This window comes from Manacus vitellinus, unplaced genomic scaffold (assembly GCF_001715985.3).
Source record: "Manacus vitellinus isolate BGI_N305 unplaced genomic scaffold, ASM171598v3 scaffold_3_pilon, whole genome shotgun sequence".
NCBI classification, from domain to species: Eukaryota; Metazoa; Chordata; class Aves; order Passeriformes; family Pipridae; genus Manacus; species Manacus vitellinus.
In genome coordinates, this window is record NW_021940535.1 from 27,263,991 (window position 1) to 27,286,113 (window position 22,123).

Genomic DNA, 22,123 nt, shown 5'->3' on the forward strand with positions numbered 1-22,123 from the left:
CCGGGGTGACTGTTTCAGACTAGCTTATTGTATAAAAGGTTGCAGCAACAGCACTGTTCTCTTATTAGGAAAGAAAAAGATAGAGGAAAAATACTATCATGCTTGAGCTGTGTCTACCTGTTAAATTAGTGTGTACAATTTTGGTCCTCACGAATCTTGTCAAAATTGAAGTAGACTTAATGAAAGTCAAGAGGAATGATTGAAGATATGGAATAGCTTCCATCAGAACAGTTATGTGGGCTAAAATTCAGTGGTATAGAAAACACAGCAAAGATAATGGGGTCTGTGTAAACATGAGTTAGAAGTAGATGGTGGGTGGTGAATTTATGTTTACTGTTTCTTCCAGTATAAAAACTGAAAGGCAGCAAATGAAGCTACTAGATTGCAGCTTCAAGGTAAACAAAAGAAAGCATTTCTCCATACAGCATGTAAATAAACTGCAGAACTCCAAAGATGCTTGCAGTGTGTTGGATCAAGAGACTGTGAAATTCATGACAGGGACATTTGGTAAGAACTGTTCAACAGGGACCTCTGGCTCTCAGAGAATATTTCAGTTTAGAAGGATTATCTGAAGATCCTCTAGATGAAGGTCATACTTGTAAAAAGTCTGATCAGATCACTTTCGTTAGGGACTTCTCTAACTGAATCTTGAACACCTCCAAAAATGGAGATTTCACAGCCTGTCTGGGCAGTGTTTCACTTCTGTCTTGTTGCCTTTCATCTATCATTGTGCACCTCTGGCAAGAGTCCATCACTCTTTTCTGCATCTGGTAGCTGTAGACAGCAATAAAGTCACCTGTTGCCAGCTCTCTGTGATATCGAACAAGTTGCTTCAGACTCTGCTCAAGTGGCATGTGCTTCAGCCCCTGAGCAGCCTACTGTCCCTCTGCTAAATATATTGTGGTATCACAAAATGACTGAATGGGTAAGGTTGGATGGGACCACTGTGGGTCATCTGGTCCAACCTCCCTGCTGAAGCAGGGTCATCCTAGAGCACATTGCACAGAATTATGTCCTGTCCGGGCAGTTCTTGAATATCTACAGTGAGGGAGACTCCACAACCTCTCTGGGCAATCTGTTACTGCACAGTAAAGAAGTTCTTCATGTTCAGGTGGCACTTCCTGTGTACCAGTTCCTGCCCATTCCCTCTTGCCATATTGCTTGGCACTACCAAGAAGATCCTGGCTCCACCCTCTTGACACCTTTCCTTCAGATACTTATGGACATGGTCTGTCCATGTCTTTCAAGTAATGGGAAGCCCAAGACTGAACAGTGCTCCCAGTGTGGTATCAGAGGTGCTGAGCAGAGGAGAAGGATCACTGCCCTGTGCATGGTAGATACACTCTTGCTGATCGAGTGCAGGACACTGTTCATCTTTGCTATAAGAAGTTTGGGTATAGTTCTGGGGTTTGTGTTCTACTCTTTGGCTGAAAGCTAGGTGTTCTGGATTCTTTATGTCATCTAAGTGCCTCAAAGAAAACAATATGTCAGAGATCTTTAAAGCAGAAAACTTAATGAGACCAAAATTTGTGATGCCTAGACATTTAGAAAACCACTTGACTTTCAGTTCTGAGCTGTATCCTTAGCTAGTCTGTTTGTGCTTTCTGGGTAAGTTTATCATTTGCTTTGGAGTCAGAGAAACTTCAATATTTTTAAATTTTTTTCTTTGGTGTATATATATACATATTTATATATATATATCATTTATTGCTTGTTTGTTTGTATGTTTATTATACACTACAGGAATAGTTGTGAAATAGAAGAAAGATTTCTAGTGCCTGGAAAAAAGTCCTAAAACAAAACAAAAAAAAACCCCAACCACCAAAAAAATCCAGAACATCCCCCAAAAGCCAATCCACAAGCCATAGTATAAGCTATTCAGTAGATTCTCTTAACGAAATGTTTCTGTAATATTTTGCGGTAGTACATTGACCATCACAGGAATGAAATTCTCTTTATTATTAAAAAGTTAAGTTTTAGTTTATGTGACTGCACCTGCAATAGGAGGAAAATGGCACAGCCAGGAAACTAAAATCACACTTTTGCACAAAACTAAATGATTCCATAGTTGTTCAGAAGTTTGTAAGGTATATATGCTTAAAGACATCTAATGTTTCATCCATGCCAATAGTAATTAAAAAGAATACATTCATGTAAATAGTCTAAATAAACATCGTTACTTTGGGGTTCATAACTTTTGTTTATGTTATGCCTCCCGAGATGATTGATAACAGGCATTGCAAAAAATTTGTTGATAGTAGACTTAAAGGTGAAATTAGAAAAATGCTGTTTAAAAATGAGAAAAAAAGCAAGACATTAGGTTAAATATTAATTTGGATGTCTACAATAATGGGTACATATGCTATTTAAGGAAGTAATTATTCTACTGTGTAGTCAACAAGAGTATCGATTAGAATTAATTCACTACAAAAAGTCTCCAATCATTTTTAACAGAAGTTTTTCCTCTTTAACAGTACCCTGAAGCTTGTCTTTTTCATGGTCAATTTAGCAACAAATTTGCAATTAATCATTTGTTGATTGCAATGAATGGTCTGTCGATAATATGCAGCTTACATTGCTAAAAGGGTTATACAAAGCTTTATTGTTTTCCTTTTGTCTTGGGAACACTTTGTCTAGCTATGTTTCCTAGAATGGATTTTGAATAGATATTTTGAAGTAACTCGTGCCAGTTTTAAAGACACACCATGGACTGCTCTGAGAGTATTAATCAAGATATGCCCTAACTTTCCTCTGGCATTACAATATTTGGACATCTGTTCTGACTCCTTATATGTGAAGTAGGACACATTGGCATAAATGAAGGGTTTCATTATCTTAAATGTCATAACATTTGTTTGAATGACTTTGTGTAGATTTTAAACACTGAAATTGTTATCATGGTTTTTTATAGAATTCATTGTCCTTTCAAAAGACTATAAAAATGGAAGACTTGTAAAAATTCTTCCATAATTCTGAAAGCATAATTTACAATTTGTGCAATAACACTGAAATTGTTGTAGATGATACTTTAGTAATTTTGAACAGTGTAAGAATTCTTACTGAAAGAAAACTAAGGGCAAAAAATGCTTTTATTCCAGAAATAGTATTTTTGTCACAGATAATGTATACGTGAAGGGCATTATGAAATGCCCCTTTGGGGAATGTTGACATAGATGATTTATTTGGAAAGTCATGGCCACTTGGACGGCAACTTTCATTTTGTTGGAAGGAAATGTCTGTTACCTCTGTGGTCCTTAAAACAGTGTCTCAATAGTATATTTCTTCTGACTAGGAAATGGCTTTGAATACAATGTACATAATCGAAACTAAAAGAAAGATAAATCCTGATTTCAAGCTTTTCCAAAAGTTTGGAAACCTTTTGTTTGCACTGACCTTTAAATTGCATATTTTTTTGTAGGTTTTGTAGGTAAAAGCAGGATTTAACTGATTTACATTACCCTTATTAATGCTAGCATTATACAAAATAGTTGCAACCATTAAGATAATCTTACTCTGAAATGATTTCTGATATCATATGGATATGCTATTTTTTCTTGAGTAACAGTTAATATTAACAGCATTTGTCTTGGCTATCATTATAAGGATTACTTATTACAAACATCAGCAAGACAAGTGTCTGCTTACTGTGCAGCAAATTTTGGAATTCTAGCTTGTCATTTAGTATTGATTACATTATTTAAGTAGTTGAGCAAAGCAGCACTTTACAAACAGGTGCTCTTTGATTTGCAAATTTATAAAAATCTAGGAGCAGCTTTCAGCCTGCTGCATTGTTGGTTTTTAAGGTAAAAAGTTGAAGGATGATTTGACTATGCTTTCATTTAGACCAAAGATTTCTTTAGATCTCTCTCATGAAGCAAATTGTTATAAAAAAACAATGGGGTAAAATATGTTTATAACATCATTGTCTGGCCTGGAGTTCAGAGAAACTGTCCTGTTCATGTTGTTTGCAGTGAAAATTCATGGACCTAACTTTGACCATGTACTTTGCTTGTCTCCTGAACTTTGCTTTTCCTGCCTCTGCACTGCAGCTGGCTGCACCCTTATTTTGATCAGTTGGAGAGTAACTTTGTAAACTAGACAATTAATTTGCAGAATTGTATGCTACTATTTAGTGTAAACAACTTCGCCTTCTAGAAAACCTCATATGTGTTGGAAATCCTGAGTAAATGGGACAAGGAGTTTTTATGCAGATATAGAATCCTCCCAAACAATTTGAGACTGAGAAGAGGATACTGGCATAATATATTCAAAGCTACCATGAAAACTGTAAGTTGCTAAACAACCATGACGCACTGAGTCTGTCCAGATGGTTAGGCGAAAAGCATTATGCAAGTGCACTCTTGGGGGGAGGAATTTTTTTGCTAGAAAATTTAAGGGTTTACTCAGTTCCACTACACTTCCCTAGACTTTTTCACTAATATTCTGCAAATTTGGATCCTTGGGATGTGGAAAGGCAGCAAAAGCATTTCTTTGACCCTCTCTGAAGGATCAATTCAGCACTTCCAAAGCAATTTGGACATTTTTATTTCTCGGGTTCAAAATTCTGTGTTTGTTAAATCATAACAAAGGGCTCTAATGATGTTTCCAGGATTTCTGACCACATCAACAACTGCATTTTTTATTTTGCTGTGAAATTGCTAATGGTGAAACAATATTGCATAAACCAATAGTTTATTGGTTTATTCAATAGATATATAGAATTGGTAGTTTCTGAGATTGCTGGGTGTTTTTCCCATTTCAGCTGAAACCATTTTTATGTACATGTTGATTTTCTAAAAAAAAGTTTCCAGTTCTTAATTATTACTGTCTTCAGTACAAAAAACCCTAATTTTTTTTTGTCCCTATATATCAATATTTTGATAATAACCTGGGACTTATTCCCTTTATATCACATAACAGAACCTCAATGTGGAATAAATAAATATGTTTAACCTCAAAGCTTTTTGATGTCCAGAGTCTACAAAAATAGGTACTGCACGCTGCGTAAATCAGCACTGCAAAATATTTTACATATCTAAATTATTTATTCAAAGCAGCTATAGAAAAAGCTGGATTTGCTTTGAGAGGAAAATATATGTGAATTAATTTTGTAAAATTTGACTACACATGTTCGTATTTGGACATATTTTAACACTTTTCCATATATCCAAATATTAAGTCCAGAAAAGACTTTTCGTTTTCTAAGCCGTAGCATGTTTTATGTTGGTTGCTTTTTAATACAGGATCCTTTTATTCATAGAGAAAATCTTTTACAGCCCCTAAATGCTCAGTAAGATGGCATCTAGTTTGATTTTTTAGTATACTTTGTTTTTCAGATACCCATTACTGCAGAGCCTAGGCTTTATTTAACTTGACAAAAACTCATATCGAACACTGTTTATATGAACTAATTATATTATTTGGTTAGCAGACGTATTTCAGAGAATAATAATCCTTATTTTCATGGAAATATTGGTCATTGTAATGTAGTACATAACTGAGTTTTGCATTCCAGAAAGGAGTCTGACCATTTACACTGTGTATGAAGGCAAGTATTCATTCACCTTGTAAGTTACAAATTTGATTAACAGTAGCAGTAAAAACAGTGTGTGATCAAGGTGATCTGCTAGGGTGTAATCTCTTCAGTCTAATACTGCAATGAACATTCTTAATTTCATTTTATTTCTGCACTACCCTTTCAGATACTCAGAGAAACCACTCGGGTGGGAGTAAACTTGGCACGAGTAGCTCACATGAATCTAGTGGGTTCTTGGAGGCTTCTTAGTTGCCCAGTCGTTTTCAAACTTGCTGTTAAATAGGTTTGGCTCAGTTTGATACAAAACTTTTCTGCTGTTTTTCCTATGACCTCACCCTGCTGTAAGGCAGACTGTCTCTTTTGCATTAGCTGTAAGCACTGTGGAGAACCAGGCCATGTGTGGGTACTTGCGTTAGACTCTTCCACTGCTTCTTCAGGACTTGGAGGCCCTCATAGTCTGTACAAGTATTTAATATTCTTTAACACCTGAAAAGACTCAGACACCTCTCACTCTTTTCCCATGCCTAAGGCCTATAAGCATGCTCTCCAGTTGCTATTGTTACCTTCTCACAGCCGTATCATACTTTGACAGACCCTTAAGGTCTCAAATGCTTACTGGTACAAGGAGGTGCCTACATGGGTTGAGGATAAAGGAGGGAGTAAGTTTGATGGAACCTCCACAGAAGTGTGAATTGGAAGCCTTATACACCTTAACAAGAAAATAAAGTAGAAGGATTCAGAAAATATTTTGATTGATGCAACATGAGAACGAATGCAGGTATTGAGCAAAAGTCAAGAAAGAGCCTTCTGGGCCTACGAGAAGGAACAAAAAGGCTGTGTGAAAAATGTAAGGGAGAGGATCTTAAAAAGTTTGTCATAAATCAGTGAAAAGAGATAACATCTGTAGCTAAATAATCCAACATCTAGCCCTAATTTATGACTGTGTTGGGTTTTTTTATAAATTAATATTAGTTTGTCCAATAGGGAAGATAATAAATAATATTGTAATGCAAAAATTTAAATTTCAAATAGAAAACATAATGAATGAGGAAAACAGTGACCTTTTTCAATTAAGAGAAAAATATTCTTTCAGAGTGTAAATCAATGAGAGATGTTTCAGTGGTTTGCATATTTCTTATAAAAATAAATATCTGCTATGGAAACAAATGAATAACATAAATATGTATTAAAATTATAAGACTCTGTTGCCAAGGTTTTGACTAACAAGTTATGGGAAGTTGAAAAGGAGCAGTCAGGTGAATATTTATTATTTGATCCCTATCAAGCAAATGAGCGTATAAAATGGGTGATGATACAAGATTTGGCTTGGACCCCAGTGAACATTTCAAAGGATTGCTCAAACTATTGCATTTCAGGCATAACTTCATAAGCTTTAGAAGTTAGGTGTGCTCAGTTTCTTGTATGATTAATAACAAAAGATTTTGAAATGGCAATTCAGAGCAGAAACTTGTCAACATGCCTTTGGAAGAGCCTTTCCAAAGAGCTTTCTTCTTACTTTTAAGTATACTGGGAGGATAGAGGGAACATCCTAGCAGTTTAGGTGCTTAGATTAAGGGCCTGAATTAATCCCCTAAGAAAGAATACTATAATGAAAACTTAAACAGTGTTCAAAATGAAAATACTCAACAGAGTTTATGTTGGTTTGGGATTTTTTTTTTCCTTTTTTTGGGGTGTTGTGATTTCTTTATTAGGAGAGTGTTTGAAAACCATATATTAAGTTGAGTATAATTTTTCAAGACAGTACACAAGCAATTATTCCTTATCCCAAGTTTGTCTTTTTAGGTTTTAATGCAATGGCATTAATTAGTATTTAACAAAAAAAAAAAAAAAAGCTTAGTAATTGAGCAAATTACTCACTTTACTCTTCTAAAAACTGCAAAAGTGCTGGCATGAAAGTCTAGGCATTCATTTCAAACCAGATAGACTTCTAATGTAAACTTTTTTTCTGTGCTTTTTACTGAACATACCTGCAAGCCATTTCTGTGTGCTTCTGAAGAACAGCTAAAGCAACACTGCAGTTGCATTGCTTATATTGACTTTCAGCCTGAGTGAGTTGTGTCCTTGATTGTGTTATGCTCAAACTCATTGTGCAGGATGATTTGGACAATTTCAACATAATTCTCAATCAGCAGTTATCAGAAATGCTACTGAAGGTTTACCACAGAGATCTTTTTAATATACAAGATATTTAATGCACTGTCTATATGGCTCTGTTGGCTAATTGCCATGTGATCGCTTTTCTTCTCCTCTTTTTAGTGACTACATAAACACTCAGCATGGACCTAGAAAAATCCTTCTCTAGTTACAGTAAATTTAGGGTGACCAAATATAAAGAAAGGAAGATGTGCTCATTAACACAGTGTATCCTCAGCAGAGATCATCTTACAGGGTACATGTCCTGTGTACTGCATTGAGTCATGGGGCACATGACACATCTGGTCTGATAATAGCCTAACTGTCTTACCTCCCAGTCTTCTTTGATGGTCATTGCATTTGATTAATAACTTAAAAATATAGATACATAGAAATGTAATGTCAATTTCTAAACCCCAAATTCGCTTCTCAAATAAAGTCCTTGAGATACTGGTACAAAGGCTTGTCTTATAGGACTGGTCTCTGTACTGGTCTTTACACAGTGGGACATGTGGTCACCCTGTATGAACTAATACATTATGATAGTAAATAGCGGTGAGTCCATTTGTGTATATGTCCACATGTTACAGAGTTATACACAGGCAGAACAGCTTGGTGATTTTTTCAACAGAAATATCTTTTCCTGCAAAATGGATTCCACTTTTTATCTGTGTGAAACAATTCCAAATCAAATTGTGCATTAACAGTGTCAGAAACTCAACAGAGATCTGACTTCAAATGAAAAGGGAGATGAAATATGCTTGCATTTGAAGGTTTGTTCCAATTTTATGTTACCATTTCCAGATATACCATCCTCTGGTCTTTTGTCTATCATTTATAAATACTGTGGTTACTGATGTTTCATCCTGGGTTTTGAGATATTACCTATTTAAATGAGTATTTAAAATATAAATTCTTACTTGACTTAGTAATACATGTACCTTTGAAATATATTTGAACATGACCATCAGAGGGCTGACTGTCAAGAATATCACTGACAAAATGAATAGCATTACCTTGACAGTTTCTGTTGACAGTTTCTGTGTTTTTCTTGGAAAGACAGGAACACAAATTTTTCAAATTTTTGTTCTCAGATTTTTTTGTAAGATAGTGAATGATCATTATCTTTTAGTAAAGCTGTTTGAAAAAGCACTTGAAATCTTCTTACTCTGATGTTCTCAAACTATCACCTTTCTCAGATATACTGGCTCAGAATATCAGTAGAAACTAAGACAACGATAGTAACTAGTGTTTCACCAAAAGTAATGTATGAATGAATTAATTTTTTTTAAAATCTCTTCCTCTCTCAGGTTAATTCATGTAATTTAATAAAAAACCTGGGAGTCAAATGTGAAGTGACAACTGGATTCAAACAAGTCAGGATCTGAAGCTTCTTTGCTACCTTTTTTTATACTTGGTTAATCAATGGTTCAATATGATTTGTTTATCTGAGATTGTTATTATGGGGGGGAATACTAAAACAAAGGATGTACCCATGTTTTTTGTGGGTTTTTTGCATATTTTCGGAAAGTAGAATACATAATCATAAGGATGTTTGTTTATCTAGAAAATGACTTTTAAGCCACTACAGTGAACTTTCTTAATCTATTTTCAGTGATTTTTTTTTTACATCTGTACTATTTCACATTAATAACTGATGTGAGTTAACTGGTTGTTCAGGTTAGATTTGCATTCTGATCCAAAGATTGCAGGTTGCTGAGTTATCCCTTAAGCTTCCCAGCCTTGTGGATCCATTAAGCCTTAATTAAAGAAGCATCTTAGAAAAAAAAAAATAATCAGACCATTTATATCCAAAGAAGATGCACACTGGTCACTTGTTTGTTCACCAGCATAAAAATTATTATTTAATGGAAATTTTAATCACAGCAAGCTTATAGATAGACATATATTAAATGCATTAATCTTTCTATAAGGTTATTCGCAATGTATAAGGTTACTCCTCTGAAAAGACTGCTTCAGATTGCTTTCCGGTAATGCTAATACCCATTAAAAAGATGAATATATATGTGTGTAAGTCAATCATAAGGTATTAAAGAGGTGTAGCAACTTAAGCTTCTTTTCTTCTTGGCAGGTCACTTTGAGAAATGTCCTAGTTCAATTAAAATATTTTTTCCATTTCCTAGGAGTAGATTCAGATATGCTCTGTCTGTTCTCTATCTTATCTTCACTGTCAGGATTTAAAACAAACCTGAGTGAGATATAAGGATAGTCCAGCTACTTCAGGCACTGAACAAGTTCAAATGTAAGGGTGCATATATGTGTTTTTGTGTGCATGTTCATTAGATGTGCATCCAGGGTGAATATTTGTCCGATGTAGGGATACATTTTTTAAGAGTGTGTGTACAATTTTGTAGAATTTAAACTCAGATAAACTGCATTTTCTGTTCTTCAAGCACCCATTCTTTCATCTCTACTTTTAAAATGCTACAGTAGTGAGTGGAAACCATATAAATGAGGGAGGCATACAAAAGAGCACACGGTGTGATAGTTTTTTTCAGACTAGATTGGTACTATGAAGTTAAAGTTAACAGAAATTATCATCTAGGCTATTGTCATTTAACATGTTAATGACTGAAAATATTGTATATCTGAAAAAAGAAATGCAGTATTTTAGAGTAGTAGTGTACAACTCAAATATTCATATAATAGTCTCAGAAACACAAAATAGTCAAATTAGTTCCTTGGTTCTGCCATAAATGCTCTGTATTCAGCATTACTTTGTGTCTACATTGATTTTGATGCAAAAGTATTCCTGGAAAAAAAATCTCAGTTCTTGGATGCTTTGGTCTGGATGCTTTGGAAAAATATTAAAATACTTTAGATATAAAATGAGCTCTGTGACTGACGTATAGATGAAGTGAAAGCTAATAGTTTCATATTAGAGTGGTGCCATAAGATCTTCCTTCTCCTTTCATCTTGCAACAGGCTTGACAACAACATTGTGTCTCCTCAGATTATTATTATTAATAATAAAGTTTTTGCAAATTTTCAGCATGTTTGCATGCACTTAAGGTGTGTTTCTTTAAAAAATGGAAAATGTTTAGATTCAGATATGGTAATGCTGGAAAGTTGTATTTCAGGCCCTGATACATATCAGTTTATTTAAAAAAATATAAATAATGCTCAGAGGTGATATTAGTTACGTACCAATATCTGACTGTCATGTCACTTTTCTAAAAAAATCCTGTTCACTTGTTACTTTTCTAGGTAATATGATGAACTGTGTGAGTTTGCTTTACTGAATGCTGCATTTTCTCTTTTGCATTACTTTTATAATAAAATGCAAAAATGATTTCTCATATTTTACTGGCCATCCACAATATGGGGTACTAGGAAAAGTCAGCATAATTAAGGTGACAATATGCAAATATTTGATTCACCATGCATATGAATATTGCTCCATTTCTCAGTATAGTTAATTAGGTGATTTTAATATAGTTTATGACAGAAAAAAAGAAATGAATTTGCCATTGGTCCATCAACAGTTGTGTGCTCCAAACGAGTTGGGCTAGAAGCCACTGTTGGAAATGGCTGAATGAAGTATGCTAAAATTAATCCTGTTTCTAATGTAGCCAGAACAGCTCACAATGAAAGACCCTCTTCTCTCCTAATCCAGCAAATTTCTAATGGTTGTTCCTCAGGATTTGGGGGTGGCATCTGGTAGTTCCAGCAGCTCTTGGGAGACAGTACTTGTATTCCTACTCATTCTCAAGTTCCTCTTACTTTCAATTCTTCCCATTATTTTTCATTCATTTATGCCAGTCTATATGCTACTGTCATAACATATAAAAGAATACAGACATTTGAAAAACAGAAAACTCAGTTTCTTGGTTTTCTTTTCTTTTTTTTTTCCCTCTTATGTTTTTTTCCCCTAAAGCAAAGGGTTGTTCTGCTAATGCACAACCAGCATGGGCTGGTTTCAGATTTTCCTATAGCAGGAAGTTATGGTTAGGAAGAGGTCCCTAGGCTAGGAAATCTAACGACTCTCTACGTTGGATTTGATTTAAGATTTGAAAGAACAATTGGGTAGTATAAACTGAAGAAAACCTTAGCATCTCTGCTTTTGAGCTTATCTGTGTGTAGTTACTATTCTGGTTTACAGTTTCCATTAATATAAGTAGCTCTTCAGCAATTTTTTTGTGAAATTGGTCTGATATGTGCCTGTCTTGTGTTGTGCCTGTCAGAATTAGCTTTGTGTATTACTTTTTTTGCCTGTCAGATCATTAAGTTAGTTGATTCATTTTGGAGTCAGAAAATGTTCAGGGAGGGGAAAATTTTGATCCAATCAACCTTCCATGGAAACAACTGCCTGTTTGCCGTCTGCAGTGGGCATTGATCCCTAGCTTGTTTGTGCCTTGCATTTGTTATGCATGAGTAAGCGCATTAGCCTTTTCATTTCATTCATTAGACAGTTAGTCCTTGATTAGTGTTTCCTAGTTTCTGTCAAAAACGCTACTACTTCTTTATTCATTTTGTCTTGTATCTGCCTTTTGCTTCAGTGCACAGAAAATGAACAGTTAAATACAACAGTAGTCCTTTTATTTCTTTTTCATATAAAACTGGCTAACAAATATACTTTTCTAATGCTGGCACATCTAATGTGGGATAAAGTATGAATGATGGGTCTTTCTAAAGTTAACAGAGTTATTATTTTAGTTCAGCTGGCAGGCTTTGTTTAGAAGTGTGATGTCTCAGGGTTTACTGTCAGCTTTATTTCATCCATCTCCAAGAACTGTGGGATCACCTGGATACTTTTGGATATTTGCCTTATAAAATTGCACAAAAAAATAAATTTAAAATAATGATGAGTGCAGTTTGAGAATACAGCACTGAAGATTTCAGATGACAGTTTGGATGACAGGACAGAACAATAAGGCATTTTATGACTAACACCAGTCCAGTCACTGGGGAATTTTGCTGTGATTTCCTTGTAGAACAGTAAAATGTTGAATGACAATTCAATTCTTAAAAATAATAGAAAAATGCATAAATAATTTTGTGATGTGCATAAAACAACAAACTATGGACATCTTTAGAAACTACATAACGAGATCATGAATAAAATTGGATGTTTTAATGGAGCCAATCACACTTATTTGTGATTTAGATTAACATTTATTAGTTTAAATAAAATTAAAATTAAAATTATTTTAAGCAAAACTTTTATCATGTTTGGAATAATTATTAATATATTATTTAAGTATTTAATTTTTATTTTTTCCTCCAAATTCTCATTCTCATTGTTTTAAAATAGTTTTAAATGTTGCCAGATATACTCATACTTAATTTAATATTTCTCTCTAATTCTTAGGTTTTGTATTTCCATAATTGTTGAAGTTTGTAAAAGGGGGGGGGAGGTTCATGTAGGTGATAGTTGGTTGTAGTGACAGTTTTGTTTGTAGTTTTTCTCAAATGCTATTTACATAGAAACTGAAATTCATTTTAATTTCCTACTAACTGAACTAACTCTTCTTATATATCCAGAATTTTAAGATATAATATGAAGACATGATCTAAATGGATTTCTCTGTGTTTACTATCCTTTGCAAGACTCATGAGTTGGTAGATTTCATACTCTCACCTCATTTAATACATACATTAAGATGAAAAATCAATTTCCAGTTTGTAAAGTTTTAATGATTAGTATGAGAAATAAATATTACATAATCTGGACTAAGGAAAACATTAACTTCATACCTGCAAAGGAGATACAAAAATGCTTTGAAATCACTTCCAAATATTCTATATTCAACAACTCCCACCAGCACAATGATTTGATTCTCATTTAAATGTTACAGACATATAAGTATTTCATACAGCTATTTCATTTCACATACAGGTTATTTATTATGTTAATAGCATAATTTACTTAATTTTAAAGAGTTTTGATAACATTTATTTCAAATAAGAAATCTGTTTTTTATATTAAACTATTTTTACCCCTACATGATTTCACACCCTGACATGTAGCAAATGGGAAGTCTCCTGACATTTATTCCAATCTTCCACCAAATTTTAGAGAAAGTTATTGAATGGCCTTATGCAAATATCAACTTGTATGCATATCAAGTAACTTTGCTGACTCTTATCACTCCCCTTTTTTAAAGAAAAAGATTTCAAATACTTTATATAGTATTTCTACTAGGCAGAAGTGTACCAATGGTCTTTTTGGAAACCTTCACATCTGGATGATATTTGCTGTATGAAATTTGAAGACACTTTCAGTAAATATAACTATCACGTCTGATTTGTAAAAAGGAATAATGGAGACTGCAACAGGAATAATATATTATTAAGTTCAGATATATCCCATTCTGGAATTAGTGTACCTGTAAGCTTTCTAACTGATAAGAGTATTGCTCTTGTTGAAAATGACAGTTCACAAAACACCTTGTTTACAGTTTTGGTCTTCTGTTTTGCAATTTTCCTGTCACAACAGATTTATGGTGTTTTTTTTTTTCCTGTTAGGATGCTTCAATTGCCCACAGATTCCACATCATGAGAGAAAAACACCCAGAGAAGTTCAACAGTAGGTAAGAATCTAAAAATACATGCATATAAAAATGTTTTTCCATGTTATTAAGGTGTGTTCTGTGAGGAGTAAAGTTTTACACTTCCTTTAAAATATTGATTCTTATAGAAGAGAGGAAATTGGTTCATTTTATATTAAGTATATGCTTCCAGACCGCTTGTAATGTAACTGTTTCATATCTGGTATTTCAGCTGAAATCAAAAGCATTGTAAATAAGCTGTTCTCACGGGTGCGATGTTTGACTTGTAAGACTAGCATGGACAAGATGATGCACTGTGGTTGTGAGGTTCCCTGAATTTTCACTTTGCCTTTAGGCACTGAGGAACACTTCTTAGACAGTTGCAGATGGTGATCCTTATGTTTCATTCACACACACACTGGTGCCTTGACAGCGGTCTCTTCCGTATATAGTCTAAGTAAGGGCAAGTGAATGCCATTTTACACATAAATGCTTTTATCTTTAAACAACTTTGTATACATAAAAAAGAGTCAGGAATGAGACTTTGCATCTGTTTCTTGTCTTGCTTCTTGAATTTTCAGTATTATCGCAGAGCTTTTATGGAGATTAAAAATGTATTACATTTAGTGTAAATTTACCCTCTTTCAATATCTGGTTTGTTCAGTAGATAACCTTCATAATGCAATGTTTATGTTTGTCTCTTCTTATTTAGATAATTTAGCACGTAAGTTGTGATGGGTAAAAGCAACATTTCAGAAACTTTAATTAACATTTAAAGACACATGCAGAGAGGAAAGTAAGATACAATGTTATTTGGAATATATAGGGGATGTCTAGAAATAATTATTAACACAAATGTTTTGTCACTGTGAGCCTAACCATAGACTTTCTTTAGTTGTTTTTTTTTTTAGTTTAGTGGGTGACCTGGAAGATCTTGGGTAGATGCAAATCTTCATAGACCTCAGCATGCCAAAATATGCTGTTTGTGTTCTCATCTTAGAGCTGTACAGAATGATGTTTGAATGTTTGAAAATTATCTTACTTCTTACTGTTTTCACATTAAAAGTATATATTTGACATCTAACAGTCAGAGTTGAGGTCTTTTTTCTTGAATGCTTAATCTGTTTAGTATCTGTGCAGTGTCATACTATGAACCCAAGTCTGTGGGTTTTTTTCAAGTCCCACAGTACATATTTGTTTTCTACTATCTCCTTTTCCTAGCTCTGATGCTTCTCATTCTCAAAGAATCATGAGAAGGTCTGAACTCAAGCCTGATCTGTGTATCCCAATGTATTATCCCCTGTCAGCAGGACTAGAGATACTGGACTTTTAGCAAATGCAGATATTCTAGGCCTTGAAGATGAAGCTAGTTTATCAGTGGTCTTTCTGCATATTTTCAGCAGTTGGCAATTATAATTTATAAAAAGCTCAGCTAATAACATGAGTTTCAGATCAGATTTCATGTCACAATAAATCATATGCCATTAATAACATCTGCTAGCAGACTCACCTTGAAATTCATCTATATTTTAAGGAACCTGATGTTTCTAACATTATCTTAAGGAAATTAATTACAAAAATATATAGTTTCAGTCCCTACGTACTTTGGTACTGTGATATTGAAAGAACTTGAAAAAAGCAGTGATTCTCTAGGTATTCAAAGACTATTTAGAAAGATTATGCCTTTCTAAAAAGAATATAAAGTCTTGAGCAAAGTATTGTAATAGAAACTGATTTTTTTTGTGTGTAGTGAGAAAAAAATGTGGATTTCTATTTTTGTTGAATAGAATTTTCCAGATGATGATGGTTCACAAATACTTTGTTCCACTAACAGTTACTTGCATGTGGCAACACTCCATAATATGTTGCAGCAGCATTTTCCTGCAGTGTGTGAAAATAAAACCCTTTTTTAGATGTCTGCTAAGCCAGATTTAATTCACCAGAATGTGGAATTTTCTATGCAATCTAAATGATTTAGCATCAGCAAGTCCAACTCAAGTCTGATTAATAGTGGGCTCCATAGTTAACAGCACCTGCTCCTTTGAAAATCCTACATTACTCATTTGAAAATCCTACACTGTCATATGTACATATCTCTTGTGATTTAAGAAAAATAATACTTTTTTGGTTTTATTTTAGTTTCCTCTTGCCTGATTTTCCAACTTTTTTAGCTTTCACAGCTATCATTCAGTTTTTCAGAGCAGGCCTTTGCACTGACAGTCTACTCTGAAAAATGAACACGCAAAAAGTTTCCTTGAAGAGGAACTTTTAAGTTTATACAGTGTGCAGAGATCTTTTGAAATCCACAGGTGTTGTACTTACTTCAGTGAAGTAAGTTAGGCTATTTGGGGTTGGAGAATCTTTTGCATTAAATCCTTGGTAATGATCCTCAAATTCCTGAGGGCATTCCCTACCACTCTGATCATCTGTACATAGAACATACTAATAGGGAAACTCCTGACCCATTGTACTTGAGTGGAAGCAGAATCTTCCTGTATTTATGTTCTCCAAACGAAGGTGAGAGAATATTGCAAGACATAGAAAGACTTTTTTAATGACTGCTAGCCAATTTTGTGGCATTGTTTGGAACTAAGTGACTAATTCTTGGGAACTGTGACACATTTTGAAACTCTACAGTGTTCATACATTTTGGACACAAAGACTTAGTATTACTAGCTTATTAAAAATAAAAAGAAATAAATTAGGGTGTAGATTTGTAAATTGGCTAGAGATAAACATTTAAGTCTTTGGAAAATCTAAGTTTGTGTAAATGCTGAAGAACTAAAAATCCACATTGTCAGTTGTCTCCTTTGCAATGAAGCACCTGTTTATTTGAGCTTGTTAATAAATTGAAATCAAGTCCTTCGACAAAAGGATCTTCTGTGTTCAGAAGCTTAATTTTCAATGAAAAGATACTTAATGCATGCCTTAATATCTTGGCAATTTTATTCTTCTAAGCTGCGCTATGGAATGGCTCCATATTGTTTTCCAAATAAGGCTCAACATAAATATCTGCCAGTGATTTTAAAATATTTTTTACTTGTTCCTAAAAATGGATCTGCAAGAGAATAGTTTTTTTTCTAGTGGTAGTCAAATAGCAAAGAATGGAAGTGAGAGCACAATAGTAGCATCCCTACCTCAGTCAAAAGAATGAATCCTAATAGACCAGTTTAAGTAATTATATCTTTGGATCATTAGCACACGTTATCAGAAATCAGGCTGACATTGCATTGAGATTTAAATGTGTTCTAAAACTGCAAAATCTGAGCTGTCACATTACCCACTCTACAGGTCTGAAGTGCTGACAACCCTGTGCTTGAGGACGCAGACTTTCCTTCCCAGCATCTCCTGCTTCAGAGTAGGGTCAAATTTTCAGATTTAAGTGTGGAAAGGCTGAGTTTATGCCAGAGGGAACAAAACTTGCAAAAGCAGTATTTCAAGTAACCGTGTCATTAAACTAGGACATACAGTTGAAATAATGATTCAGTTAGGCCAAAATGCCCTACAGGGACCTGTGTAAACATCGTAGGCTCGATGCTGGGAATAACAGATGTATGAATTATGTGACTGGAATATACACAGGGAAACAAAGGATACTTCAACAAAAAAATAATTCAAGTTGATATTAACTATTCTAAAATAATATTCTGTTCAATTAGGTATACTACTTTGACTCTCTAGCATACTGTAGCATAAAAGATATTTCTTAGTTTCAGTAAACTAAAGTAGGATTTATAAATTGCATTTACAGTCCTAAATACATTGTCTTTGAGGTTTTCAAACATCAATCTACTCCCACATTTCATAAACAAATCCAGCATAAAAAGTTCCTAATAACTTGATTTTCATTATATTCCTGACCAAGGACTTTTGAGGTTCCCTCTCAACTTGCTTAATTATGCTTTTTTTTTTTTTTTTGTGCTGCTATCTATACATTTAATCTCTAAGGAAGTTTTTAAGTAATAGAAAGTACTGACTTACTTCATGTAAGTACTCTCCAGGAGAATAAGGAAAGACCACAGTAAGAAAAGTTTGGAGAAATGGCAGGGAAATGAACCTTTAGCAAGTTATTCCATGTGTCCTAACTTGTGTACTGCACTATGCAATGGAGTTATCATAGCATCATATCTTGACTAACCTCAAAAAAAGAAAAAAGGAAAAAATCCTGTAGCAAAGAAACCAGAACACAGTTATTCCACTTGAATACTGGAGTTGAAAGCAAGTTCCAGTTTTGTGACCGAGAGAAAAAAAGATCAGTTTAAAAGCAATTTCATTTGTCATGAGGTGAATGAAATGCTCCATTCTCAGATGTGCTTAGTCTTTGTTTTAAAGCTGGTTTATTTTGCCTTTGAATTGAACAGTCAAAATGTTTTGTTTTGAATAGAACAAGACCATTTCAATATTTTCAATATTCTTCCAGCTTTTCAGTTTAAATGATGGAGTCTCTTGGTTGGAGACACAACCACATATTTGCAGTGAATATACTAAGCATCAACACAACATTTCTAACTCAAATTGCAGATATTTCAGTCTCTTTCCTTCAACTTCTCCTCCCTTCCTGGTTGTGACTGATATGAAAAAGCTTAAAAAGAAGACACTGGCTCCACAGAGAGACCAAACTGCAGACATCTGTTACCTGTCCCACTGAACCCAAAGGTTCCTTTTCTTTAAAGGATAAGACTCCAGGGAACAGTGTCTCTGGACTCAGACAGCATTACTGCAACTGCAGTCATCAGAAGCAGCAAAGTAAGGTGAAAATATTTATGATGGAGTGTGAAATATTTTCCCCTTGAGCAAGAGATGGCTTGTAGGTAAATTAACATCCTCTGCCTAACTCTTGGTTATAATGTTTATAGAGAGACAGAAATAAAAAAGCACAACCAGCATGTTCTTTTGTCAGTTCAAATGTGTAGCAACCTACCTTTAGAAATAATGCCTGAAGAACATAATGTGTGCTTGAGCTGGGACAAAGGGAGATAGTTGGAGTGTAAAGCTGATTCAACCTACCTATGTCTGTTGACTACAGAGCAAAATCACAGCACTTTGCATCTGTGGTATCTGCAATACCTCTCACTTACCCAAGAGTTCATATTTTTATCATTTCTCTAGAAAGTGTTAATGGGCTAAGGCCCTCTGCTTGAGAGACTTCTTAGTCTCTTAAACATTATTCTGTAGTGGCTGTCTGAGACACTGGTGTGGTTGGGAAACCTTAGGTTCAGACTCATGGGGACTAGAGGCAGTGTGCTGTATAAAATGTATGTTAACCAGGAATCCCTAAGTCCTGAGCATCCCCTGTGACTTCAAAGTACATCTCTGAAAGCAATGTGCTGTGTCCGGCCGTACACAGAGCAGTGAATTTATGTTTGTATTCCCAGTGTCCTCAGCTGTCAAATTCACTACTTTAGGACTAATCAGGGTTCAGGTTTTGTGCCGTTAGAGTGGTAAGGGCATTTGTACTGTTCATTGGGCATTTCTGTTTGTGGGGGTTGTTGTGTAACCCCTGCCATACTGCACTTTTAAGAACAAACAAGAAACTGAAATATGTTCTACTACTATTAGCAAGATATGAGAATGTTGGGGTTTTTTTCTTTAAGGGAAGTTACATGTTTTATAAGATAAGTGATTCCCAGTTTTTAAAGAAATAGTTGCTTTACAAATTGTCAAGTAAAATGTGTCAGGGTTAATGTTAAAGGATGAAAATTATTTAATTTCTAGGAGACAGTCATATGGAGGGATTGGTGCACAGTCATATGGAGGGATTGGCCCAGCATGCACTGCACAAGTAACAAACTGTTGATTCACAAAAGGTCTATCCATATGCTATAGGCCCAGGTCAATAGAATCTAATTTTCTTCAGCTGGTGTCAGGCTGGCAAAGGAATTTATTGCAGATGATGTTTCATTACTCAGAGCAGGTCACTGAACCTTTTCTATGGATTGAGGTGCCTAGTGGATGTTTTACAGATTCTTTAATTAATTAAAACTACTGCCCTTTATTATAATATGTAACTCTATAGGAATTAAATCTCGGTTTCTTCCACTGTATAGTCACACCATTTGAAATAACAATTAATAACACAATGATAGAAAAAGGTTCCTGACTTATTTCATCTGTGGTAAATTCAGAAGCGAAGAGAGTCTATAGCAGATTTGGGAAACACTGTAACAAAACTGCTAAAATACAGCTTGCTATTTGTTGCTTGTTGATAAAGTATGGTCAAGTATTTCTATACAAATGAATAAGATTGTTTTCCTTGTTTTTTTATAAACACACTGAATAAAGTACATTGTGATAAAATTGTTTTTGATCAAATATTGTTTTTTTGGAGAGGGATTATAGTCAGAACTAATTAGTACTAACATGTAAATTTGAAGCTTCAAACTTCATTTTGGATAAATTAATCTTCAAATCACAGATGTAAATGGAAAATCTTTACATAAATTTGATGTTGCTATATTTCATGTTTGCAACAGATGCTAGGCTTTGTAAATGGTTAGGCAGCAACCCTTTCTAATATATATTGCAAAACCAACAAAACCTTCTTTAAAAACCCAGTCACAGTTGTTAAGTGGCCACAGCGCACTTACATATAATGTTATTGACAATATCCAAGCCATTAAAAGCCATGAAATGAATTGTTAAGGGATAAATTTTACACTTCCTATTTAATAAACATAAACAGATTACTCTTTAGTACAAAGAAATTAAAATTTAACAACATGAAAACCTTACTCTGAACTGTGGATGCTTTATGGGACTTTTTTTTTAATCCTTTGATTCCAGTAATTAAGCCCCTACTACAATACCTATAGATAATGAGGAGAGTCCAAATACTCCTTTAGTACAGCACAGACTGACATAATATGCAGTATGTGCTTTTACTTGCCTTGTCCTTTAACTCACTAGAAATTAGGTCTTTGAATTTACTTCAGATTCTGAATCTTGCAACTAATGTGCTCCAGGCTTCCAAGTCTGCACTCTAAAATTGCAAATTGGTTTGTATCATATTAGGCAGTCTTAGGTAATTGGAAAGAAATTTTTAAAGAATTTAGTCAGTCCTCCTAACCCTTAGTACTACTGTTCAAAATTAATTTTTAATAGATTGTCAGAAAAGTAATGCTTTCAACCAGCATGTCAGCCCCTGATTAAATAACCTATAGTTTTTATCTTTGCTAGTTATGTAACTGTAGTGATTTTAAGTACTTAATGTATCAAATAAAGAGCCTGTGTCACCATCTCCATCACTTCAGATAACATTTTCCATTTGCCTCTTCATTCTATTTCAATGTAGTTTGCCTGGTTCATGCCTGAGTGTTTTTTTCATGTAAGTAATTTGGCTGCTTTCTGATCTGATTTTCAGTCCCTTATTTTTATTACAGTAGATTACATAACCCTTTATAAGAAATGTGCAAAGCTAGAAATATTTCCAAACTTATAGTATGCAGCAAAGTATAATTTACATATCTTACAAAATAAGATTGATCCAGTGGGTATTCCTCAGGTAAAGTTCTTATTTACTCCTGATGTATATCTTCATTTGATTAACACAGGATATATTTTACCAAAGACAATATTTTGAAAGGACTTGTTTTTAATAATATAGAGCAATTCATATGATGGATTTGTATGAATAGCAAATGATAGATGCAGCTGTATGATGGTATCTGTTGTTATAACTTCATTATTGCTAACATTTCCTTCAGAATAATTTTGCATTTTGGTTTTACTTGTAAAATAGTAAGTACTGCTTCTTTTTATTTTACCTAATATGAACGTAAGTATATAATCAAAATTGAGAAGTATTTATCTTAGTACTGAAATATCTCTTTAGCATTGATATTACCAAATTATATTTTCTATTCTTTTATATGTGTTTTCATTTTACATTTTTTTATTTTTCATTATGTAATGATATCCAAAA

General features: G+C 34.1%; 1 protein-coding gene across 5 annotated transcripts in view; it reads left to right on the forward strand.

Moving 5' to 3' along the window:
• Window positions 1-22,123, forward strand: part of DGKB (diacylglycerol kinase beta) — a 335,778-nt gene that overhangs the window by 183,525 nt on the left and 130,130 nt on the right. For all 5 annotated transcript variants that reach the window (XM_018075883.2, XM_018075886.2, XM_018075884.2 and 2 more), the window contains one exon: window positions 14,180-14,244. In XM_018075883.2, the coding sequence (XP_017931372.1) occupies window positions 14,180-14,244 (65 nt within the window). The remainder of the gene's footprint in view (window positions 1-14,179; window positions 14,245-22,123) is intronic.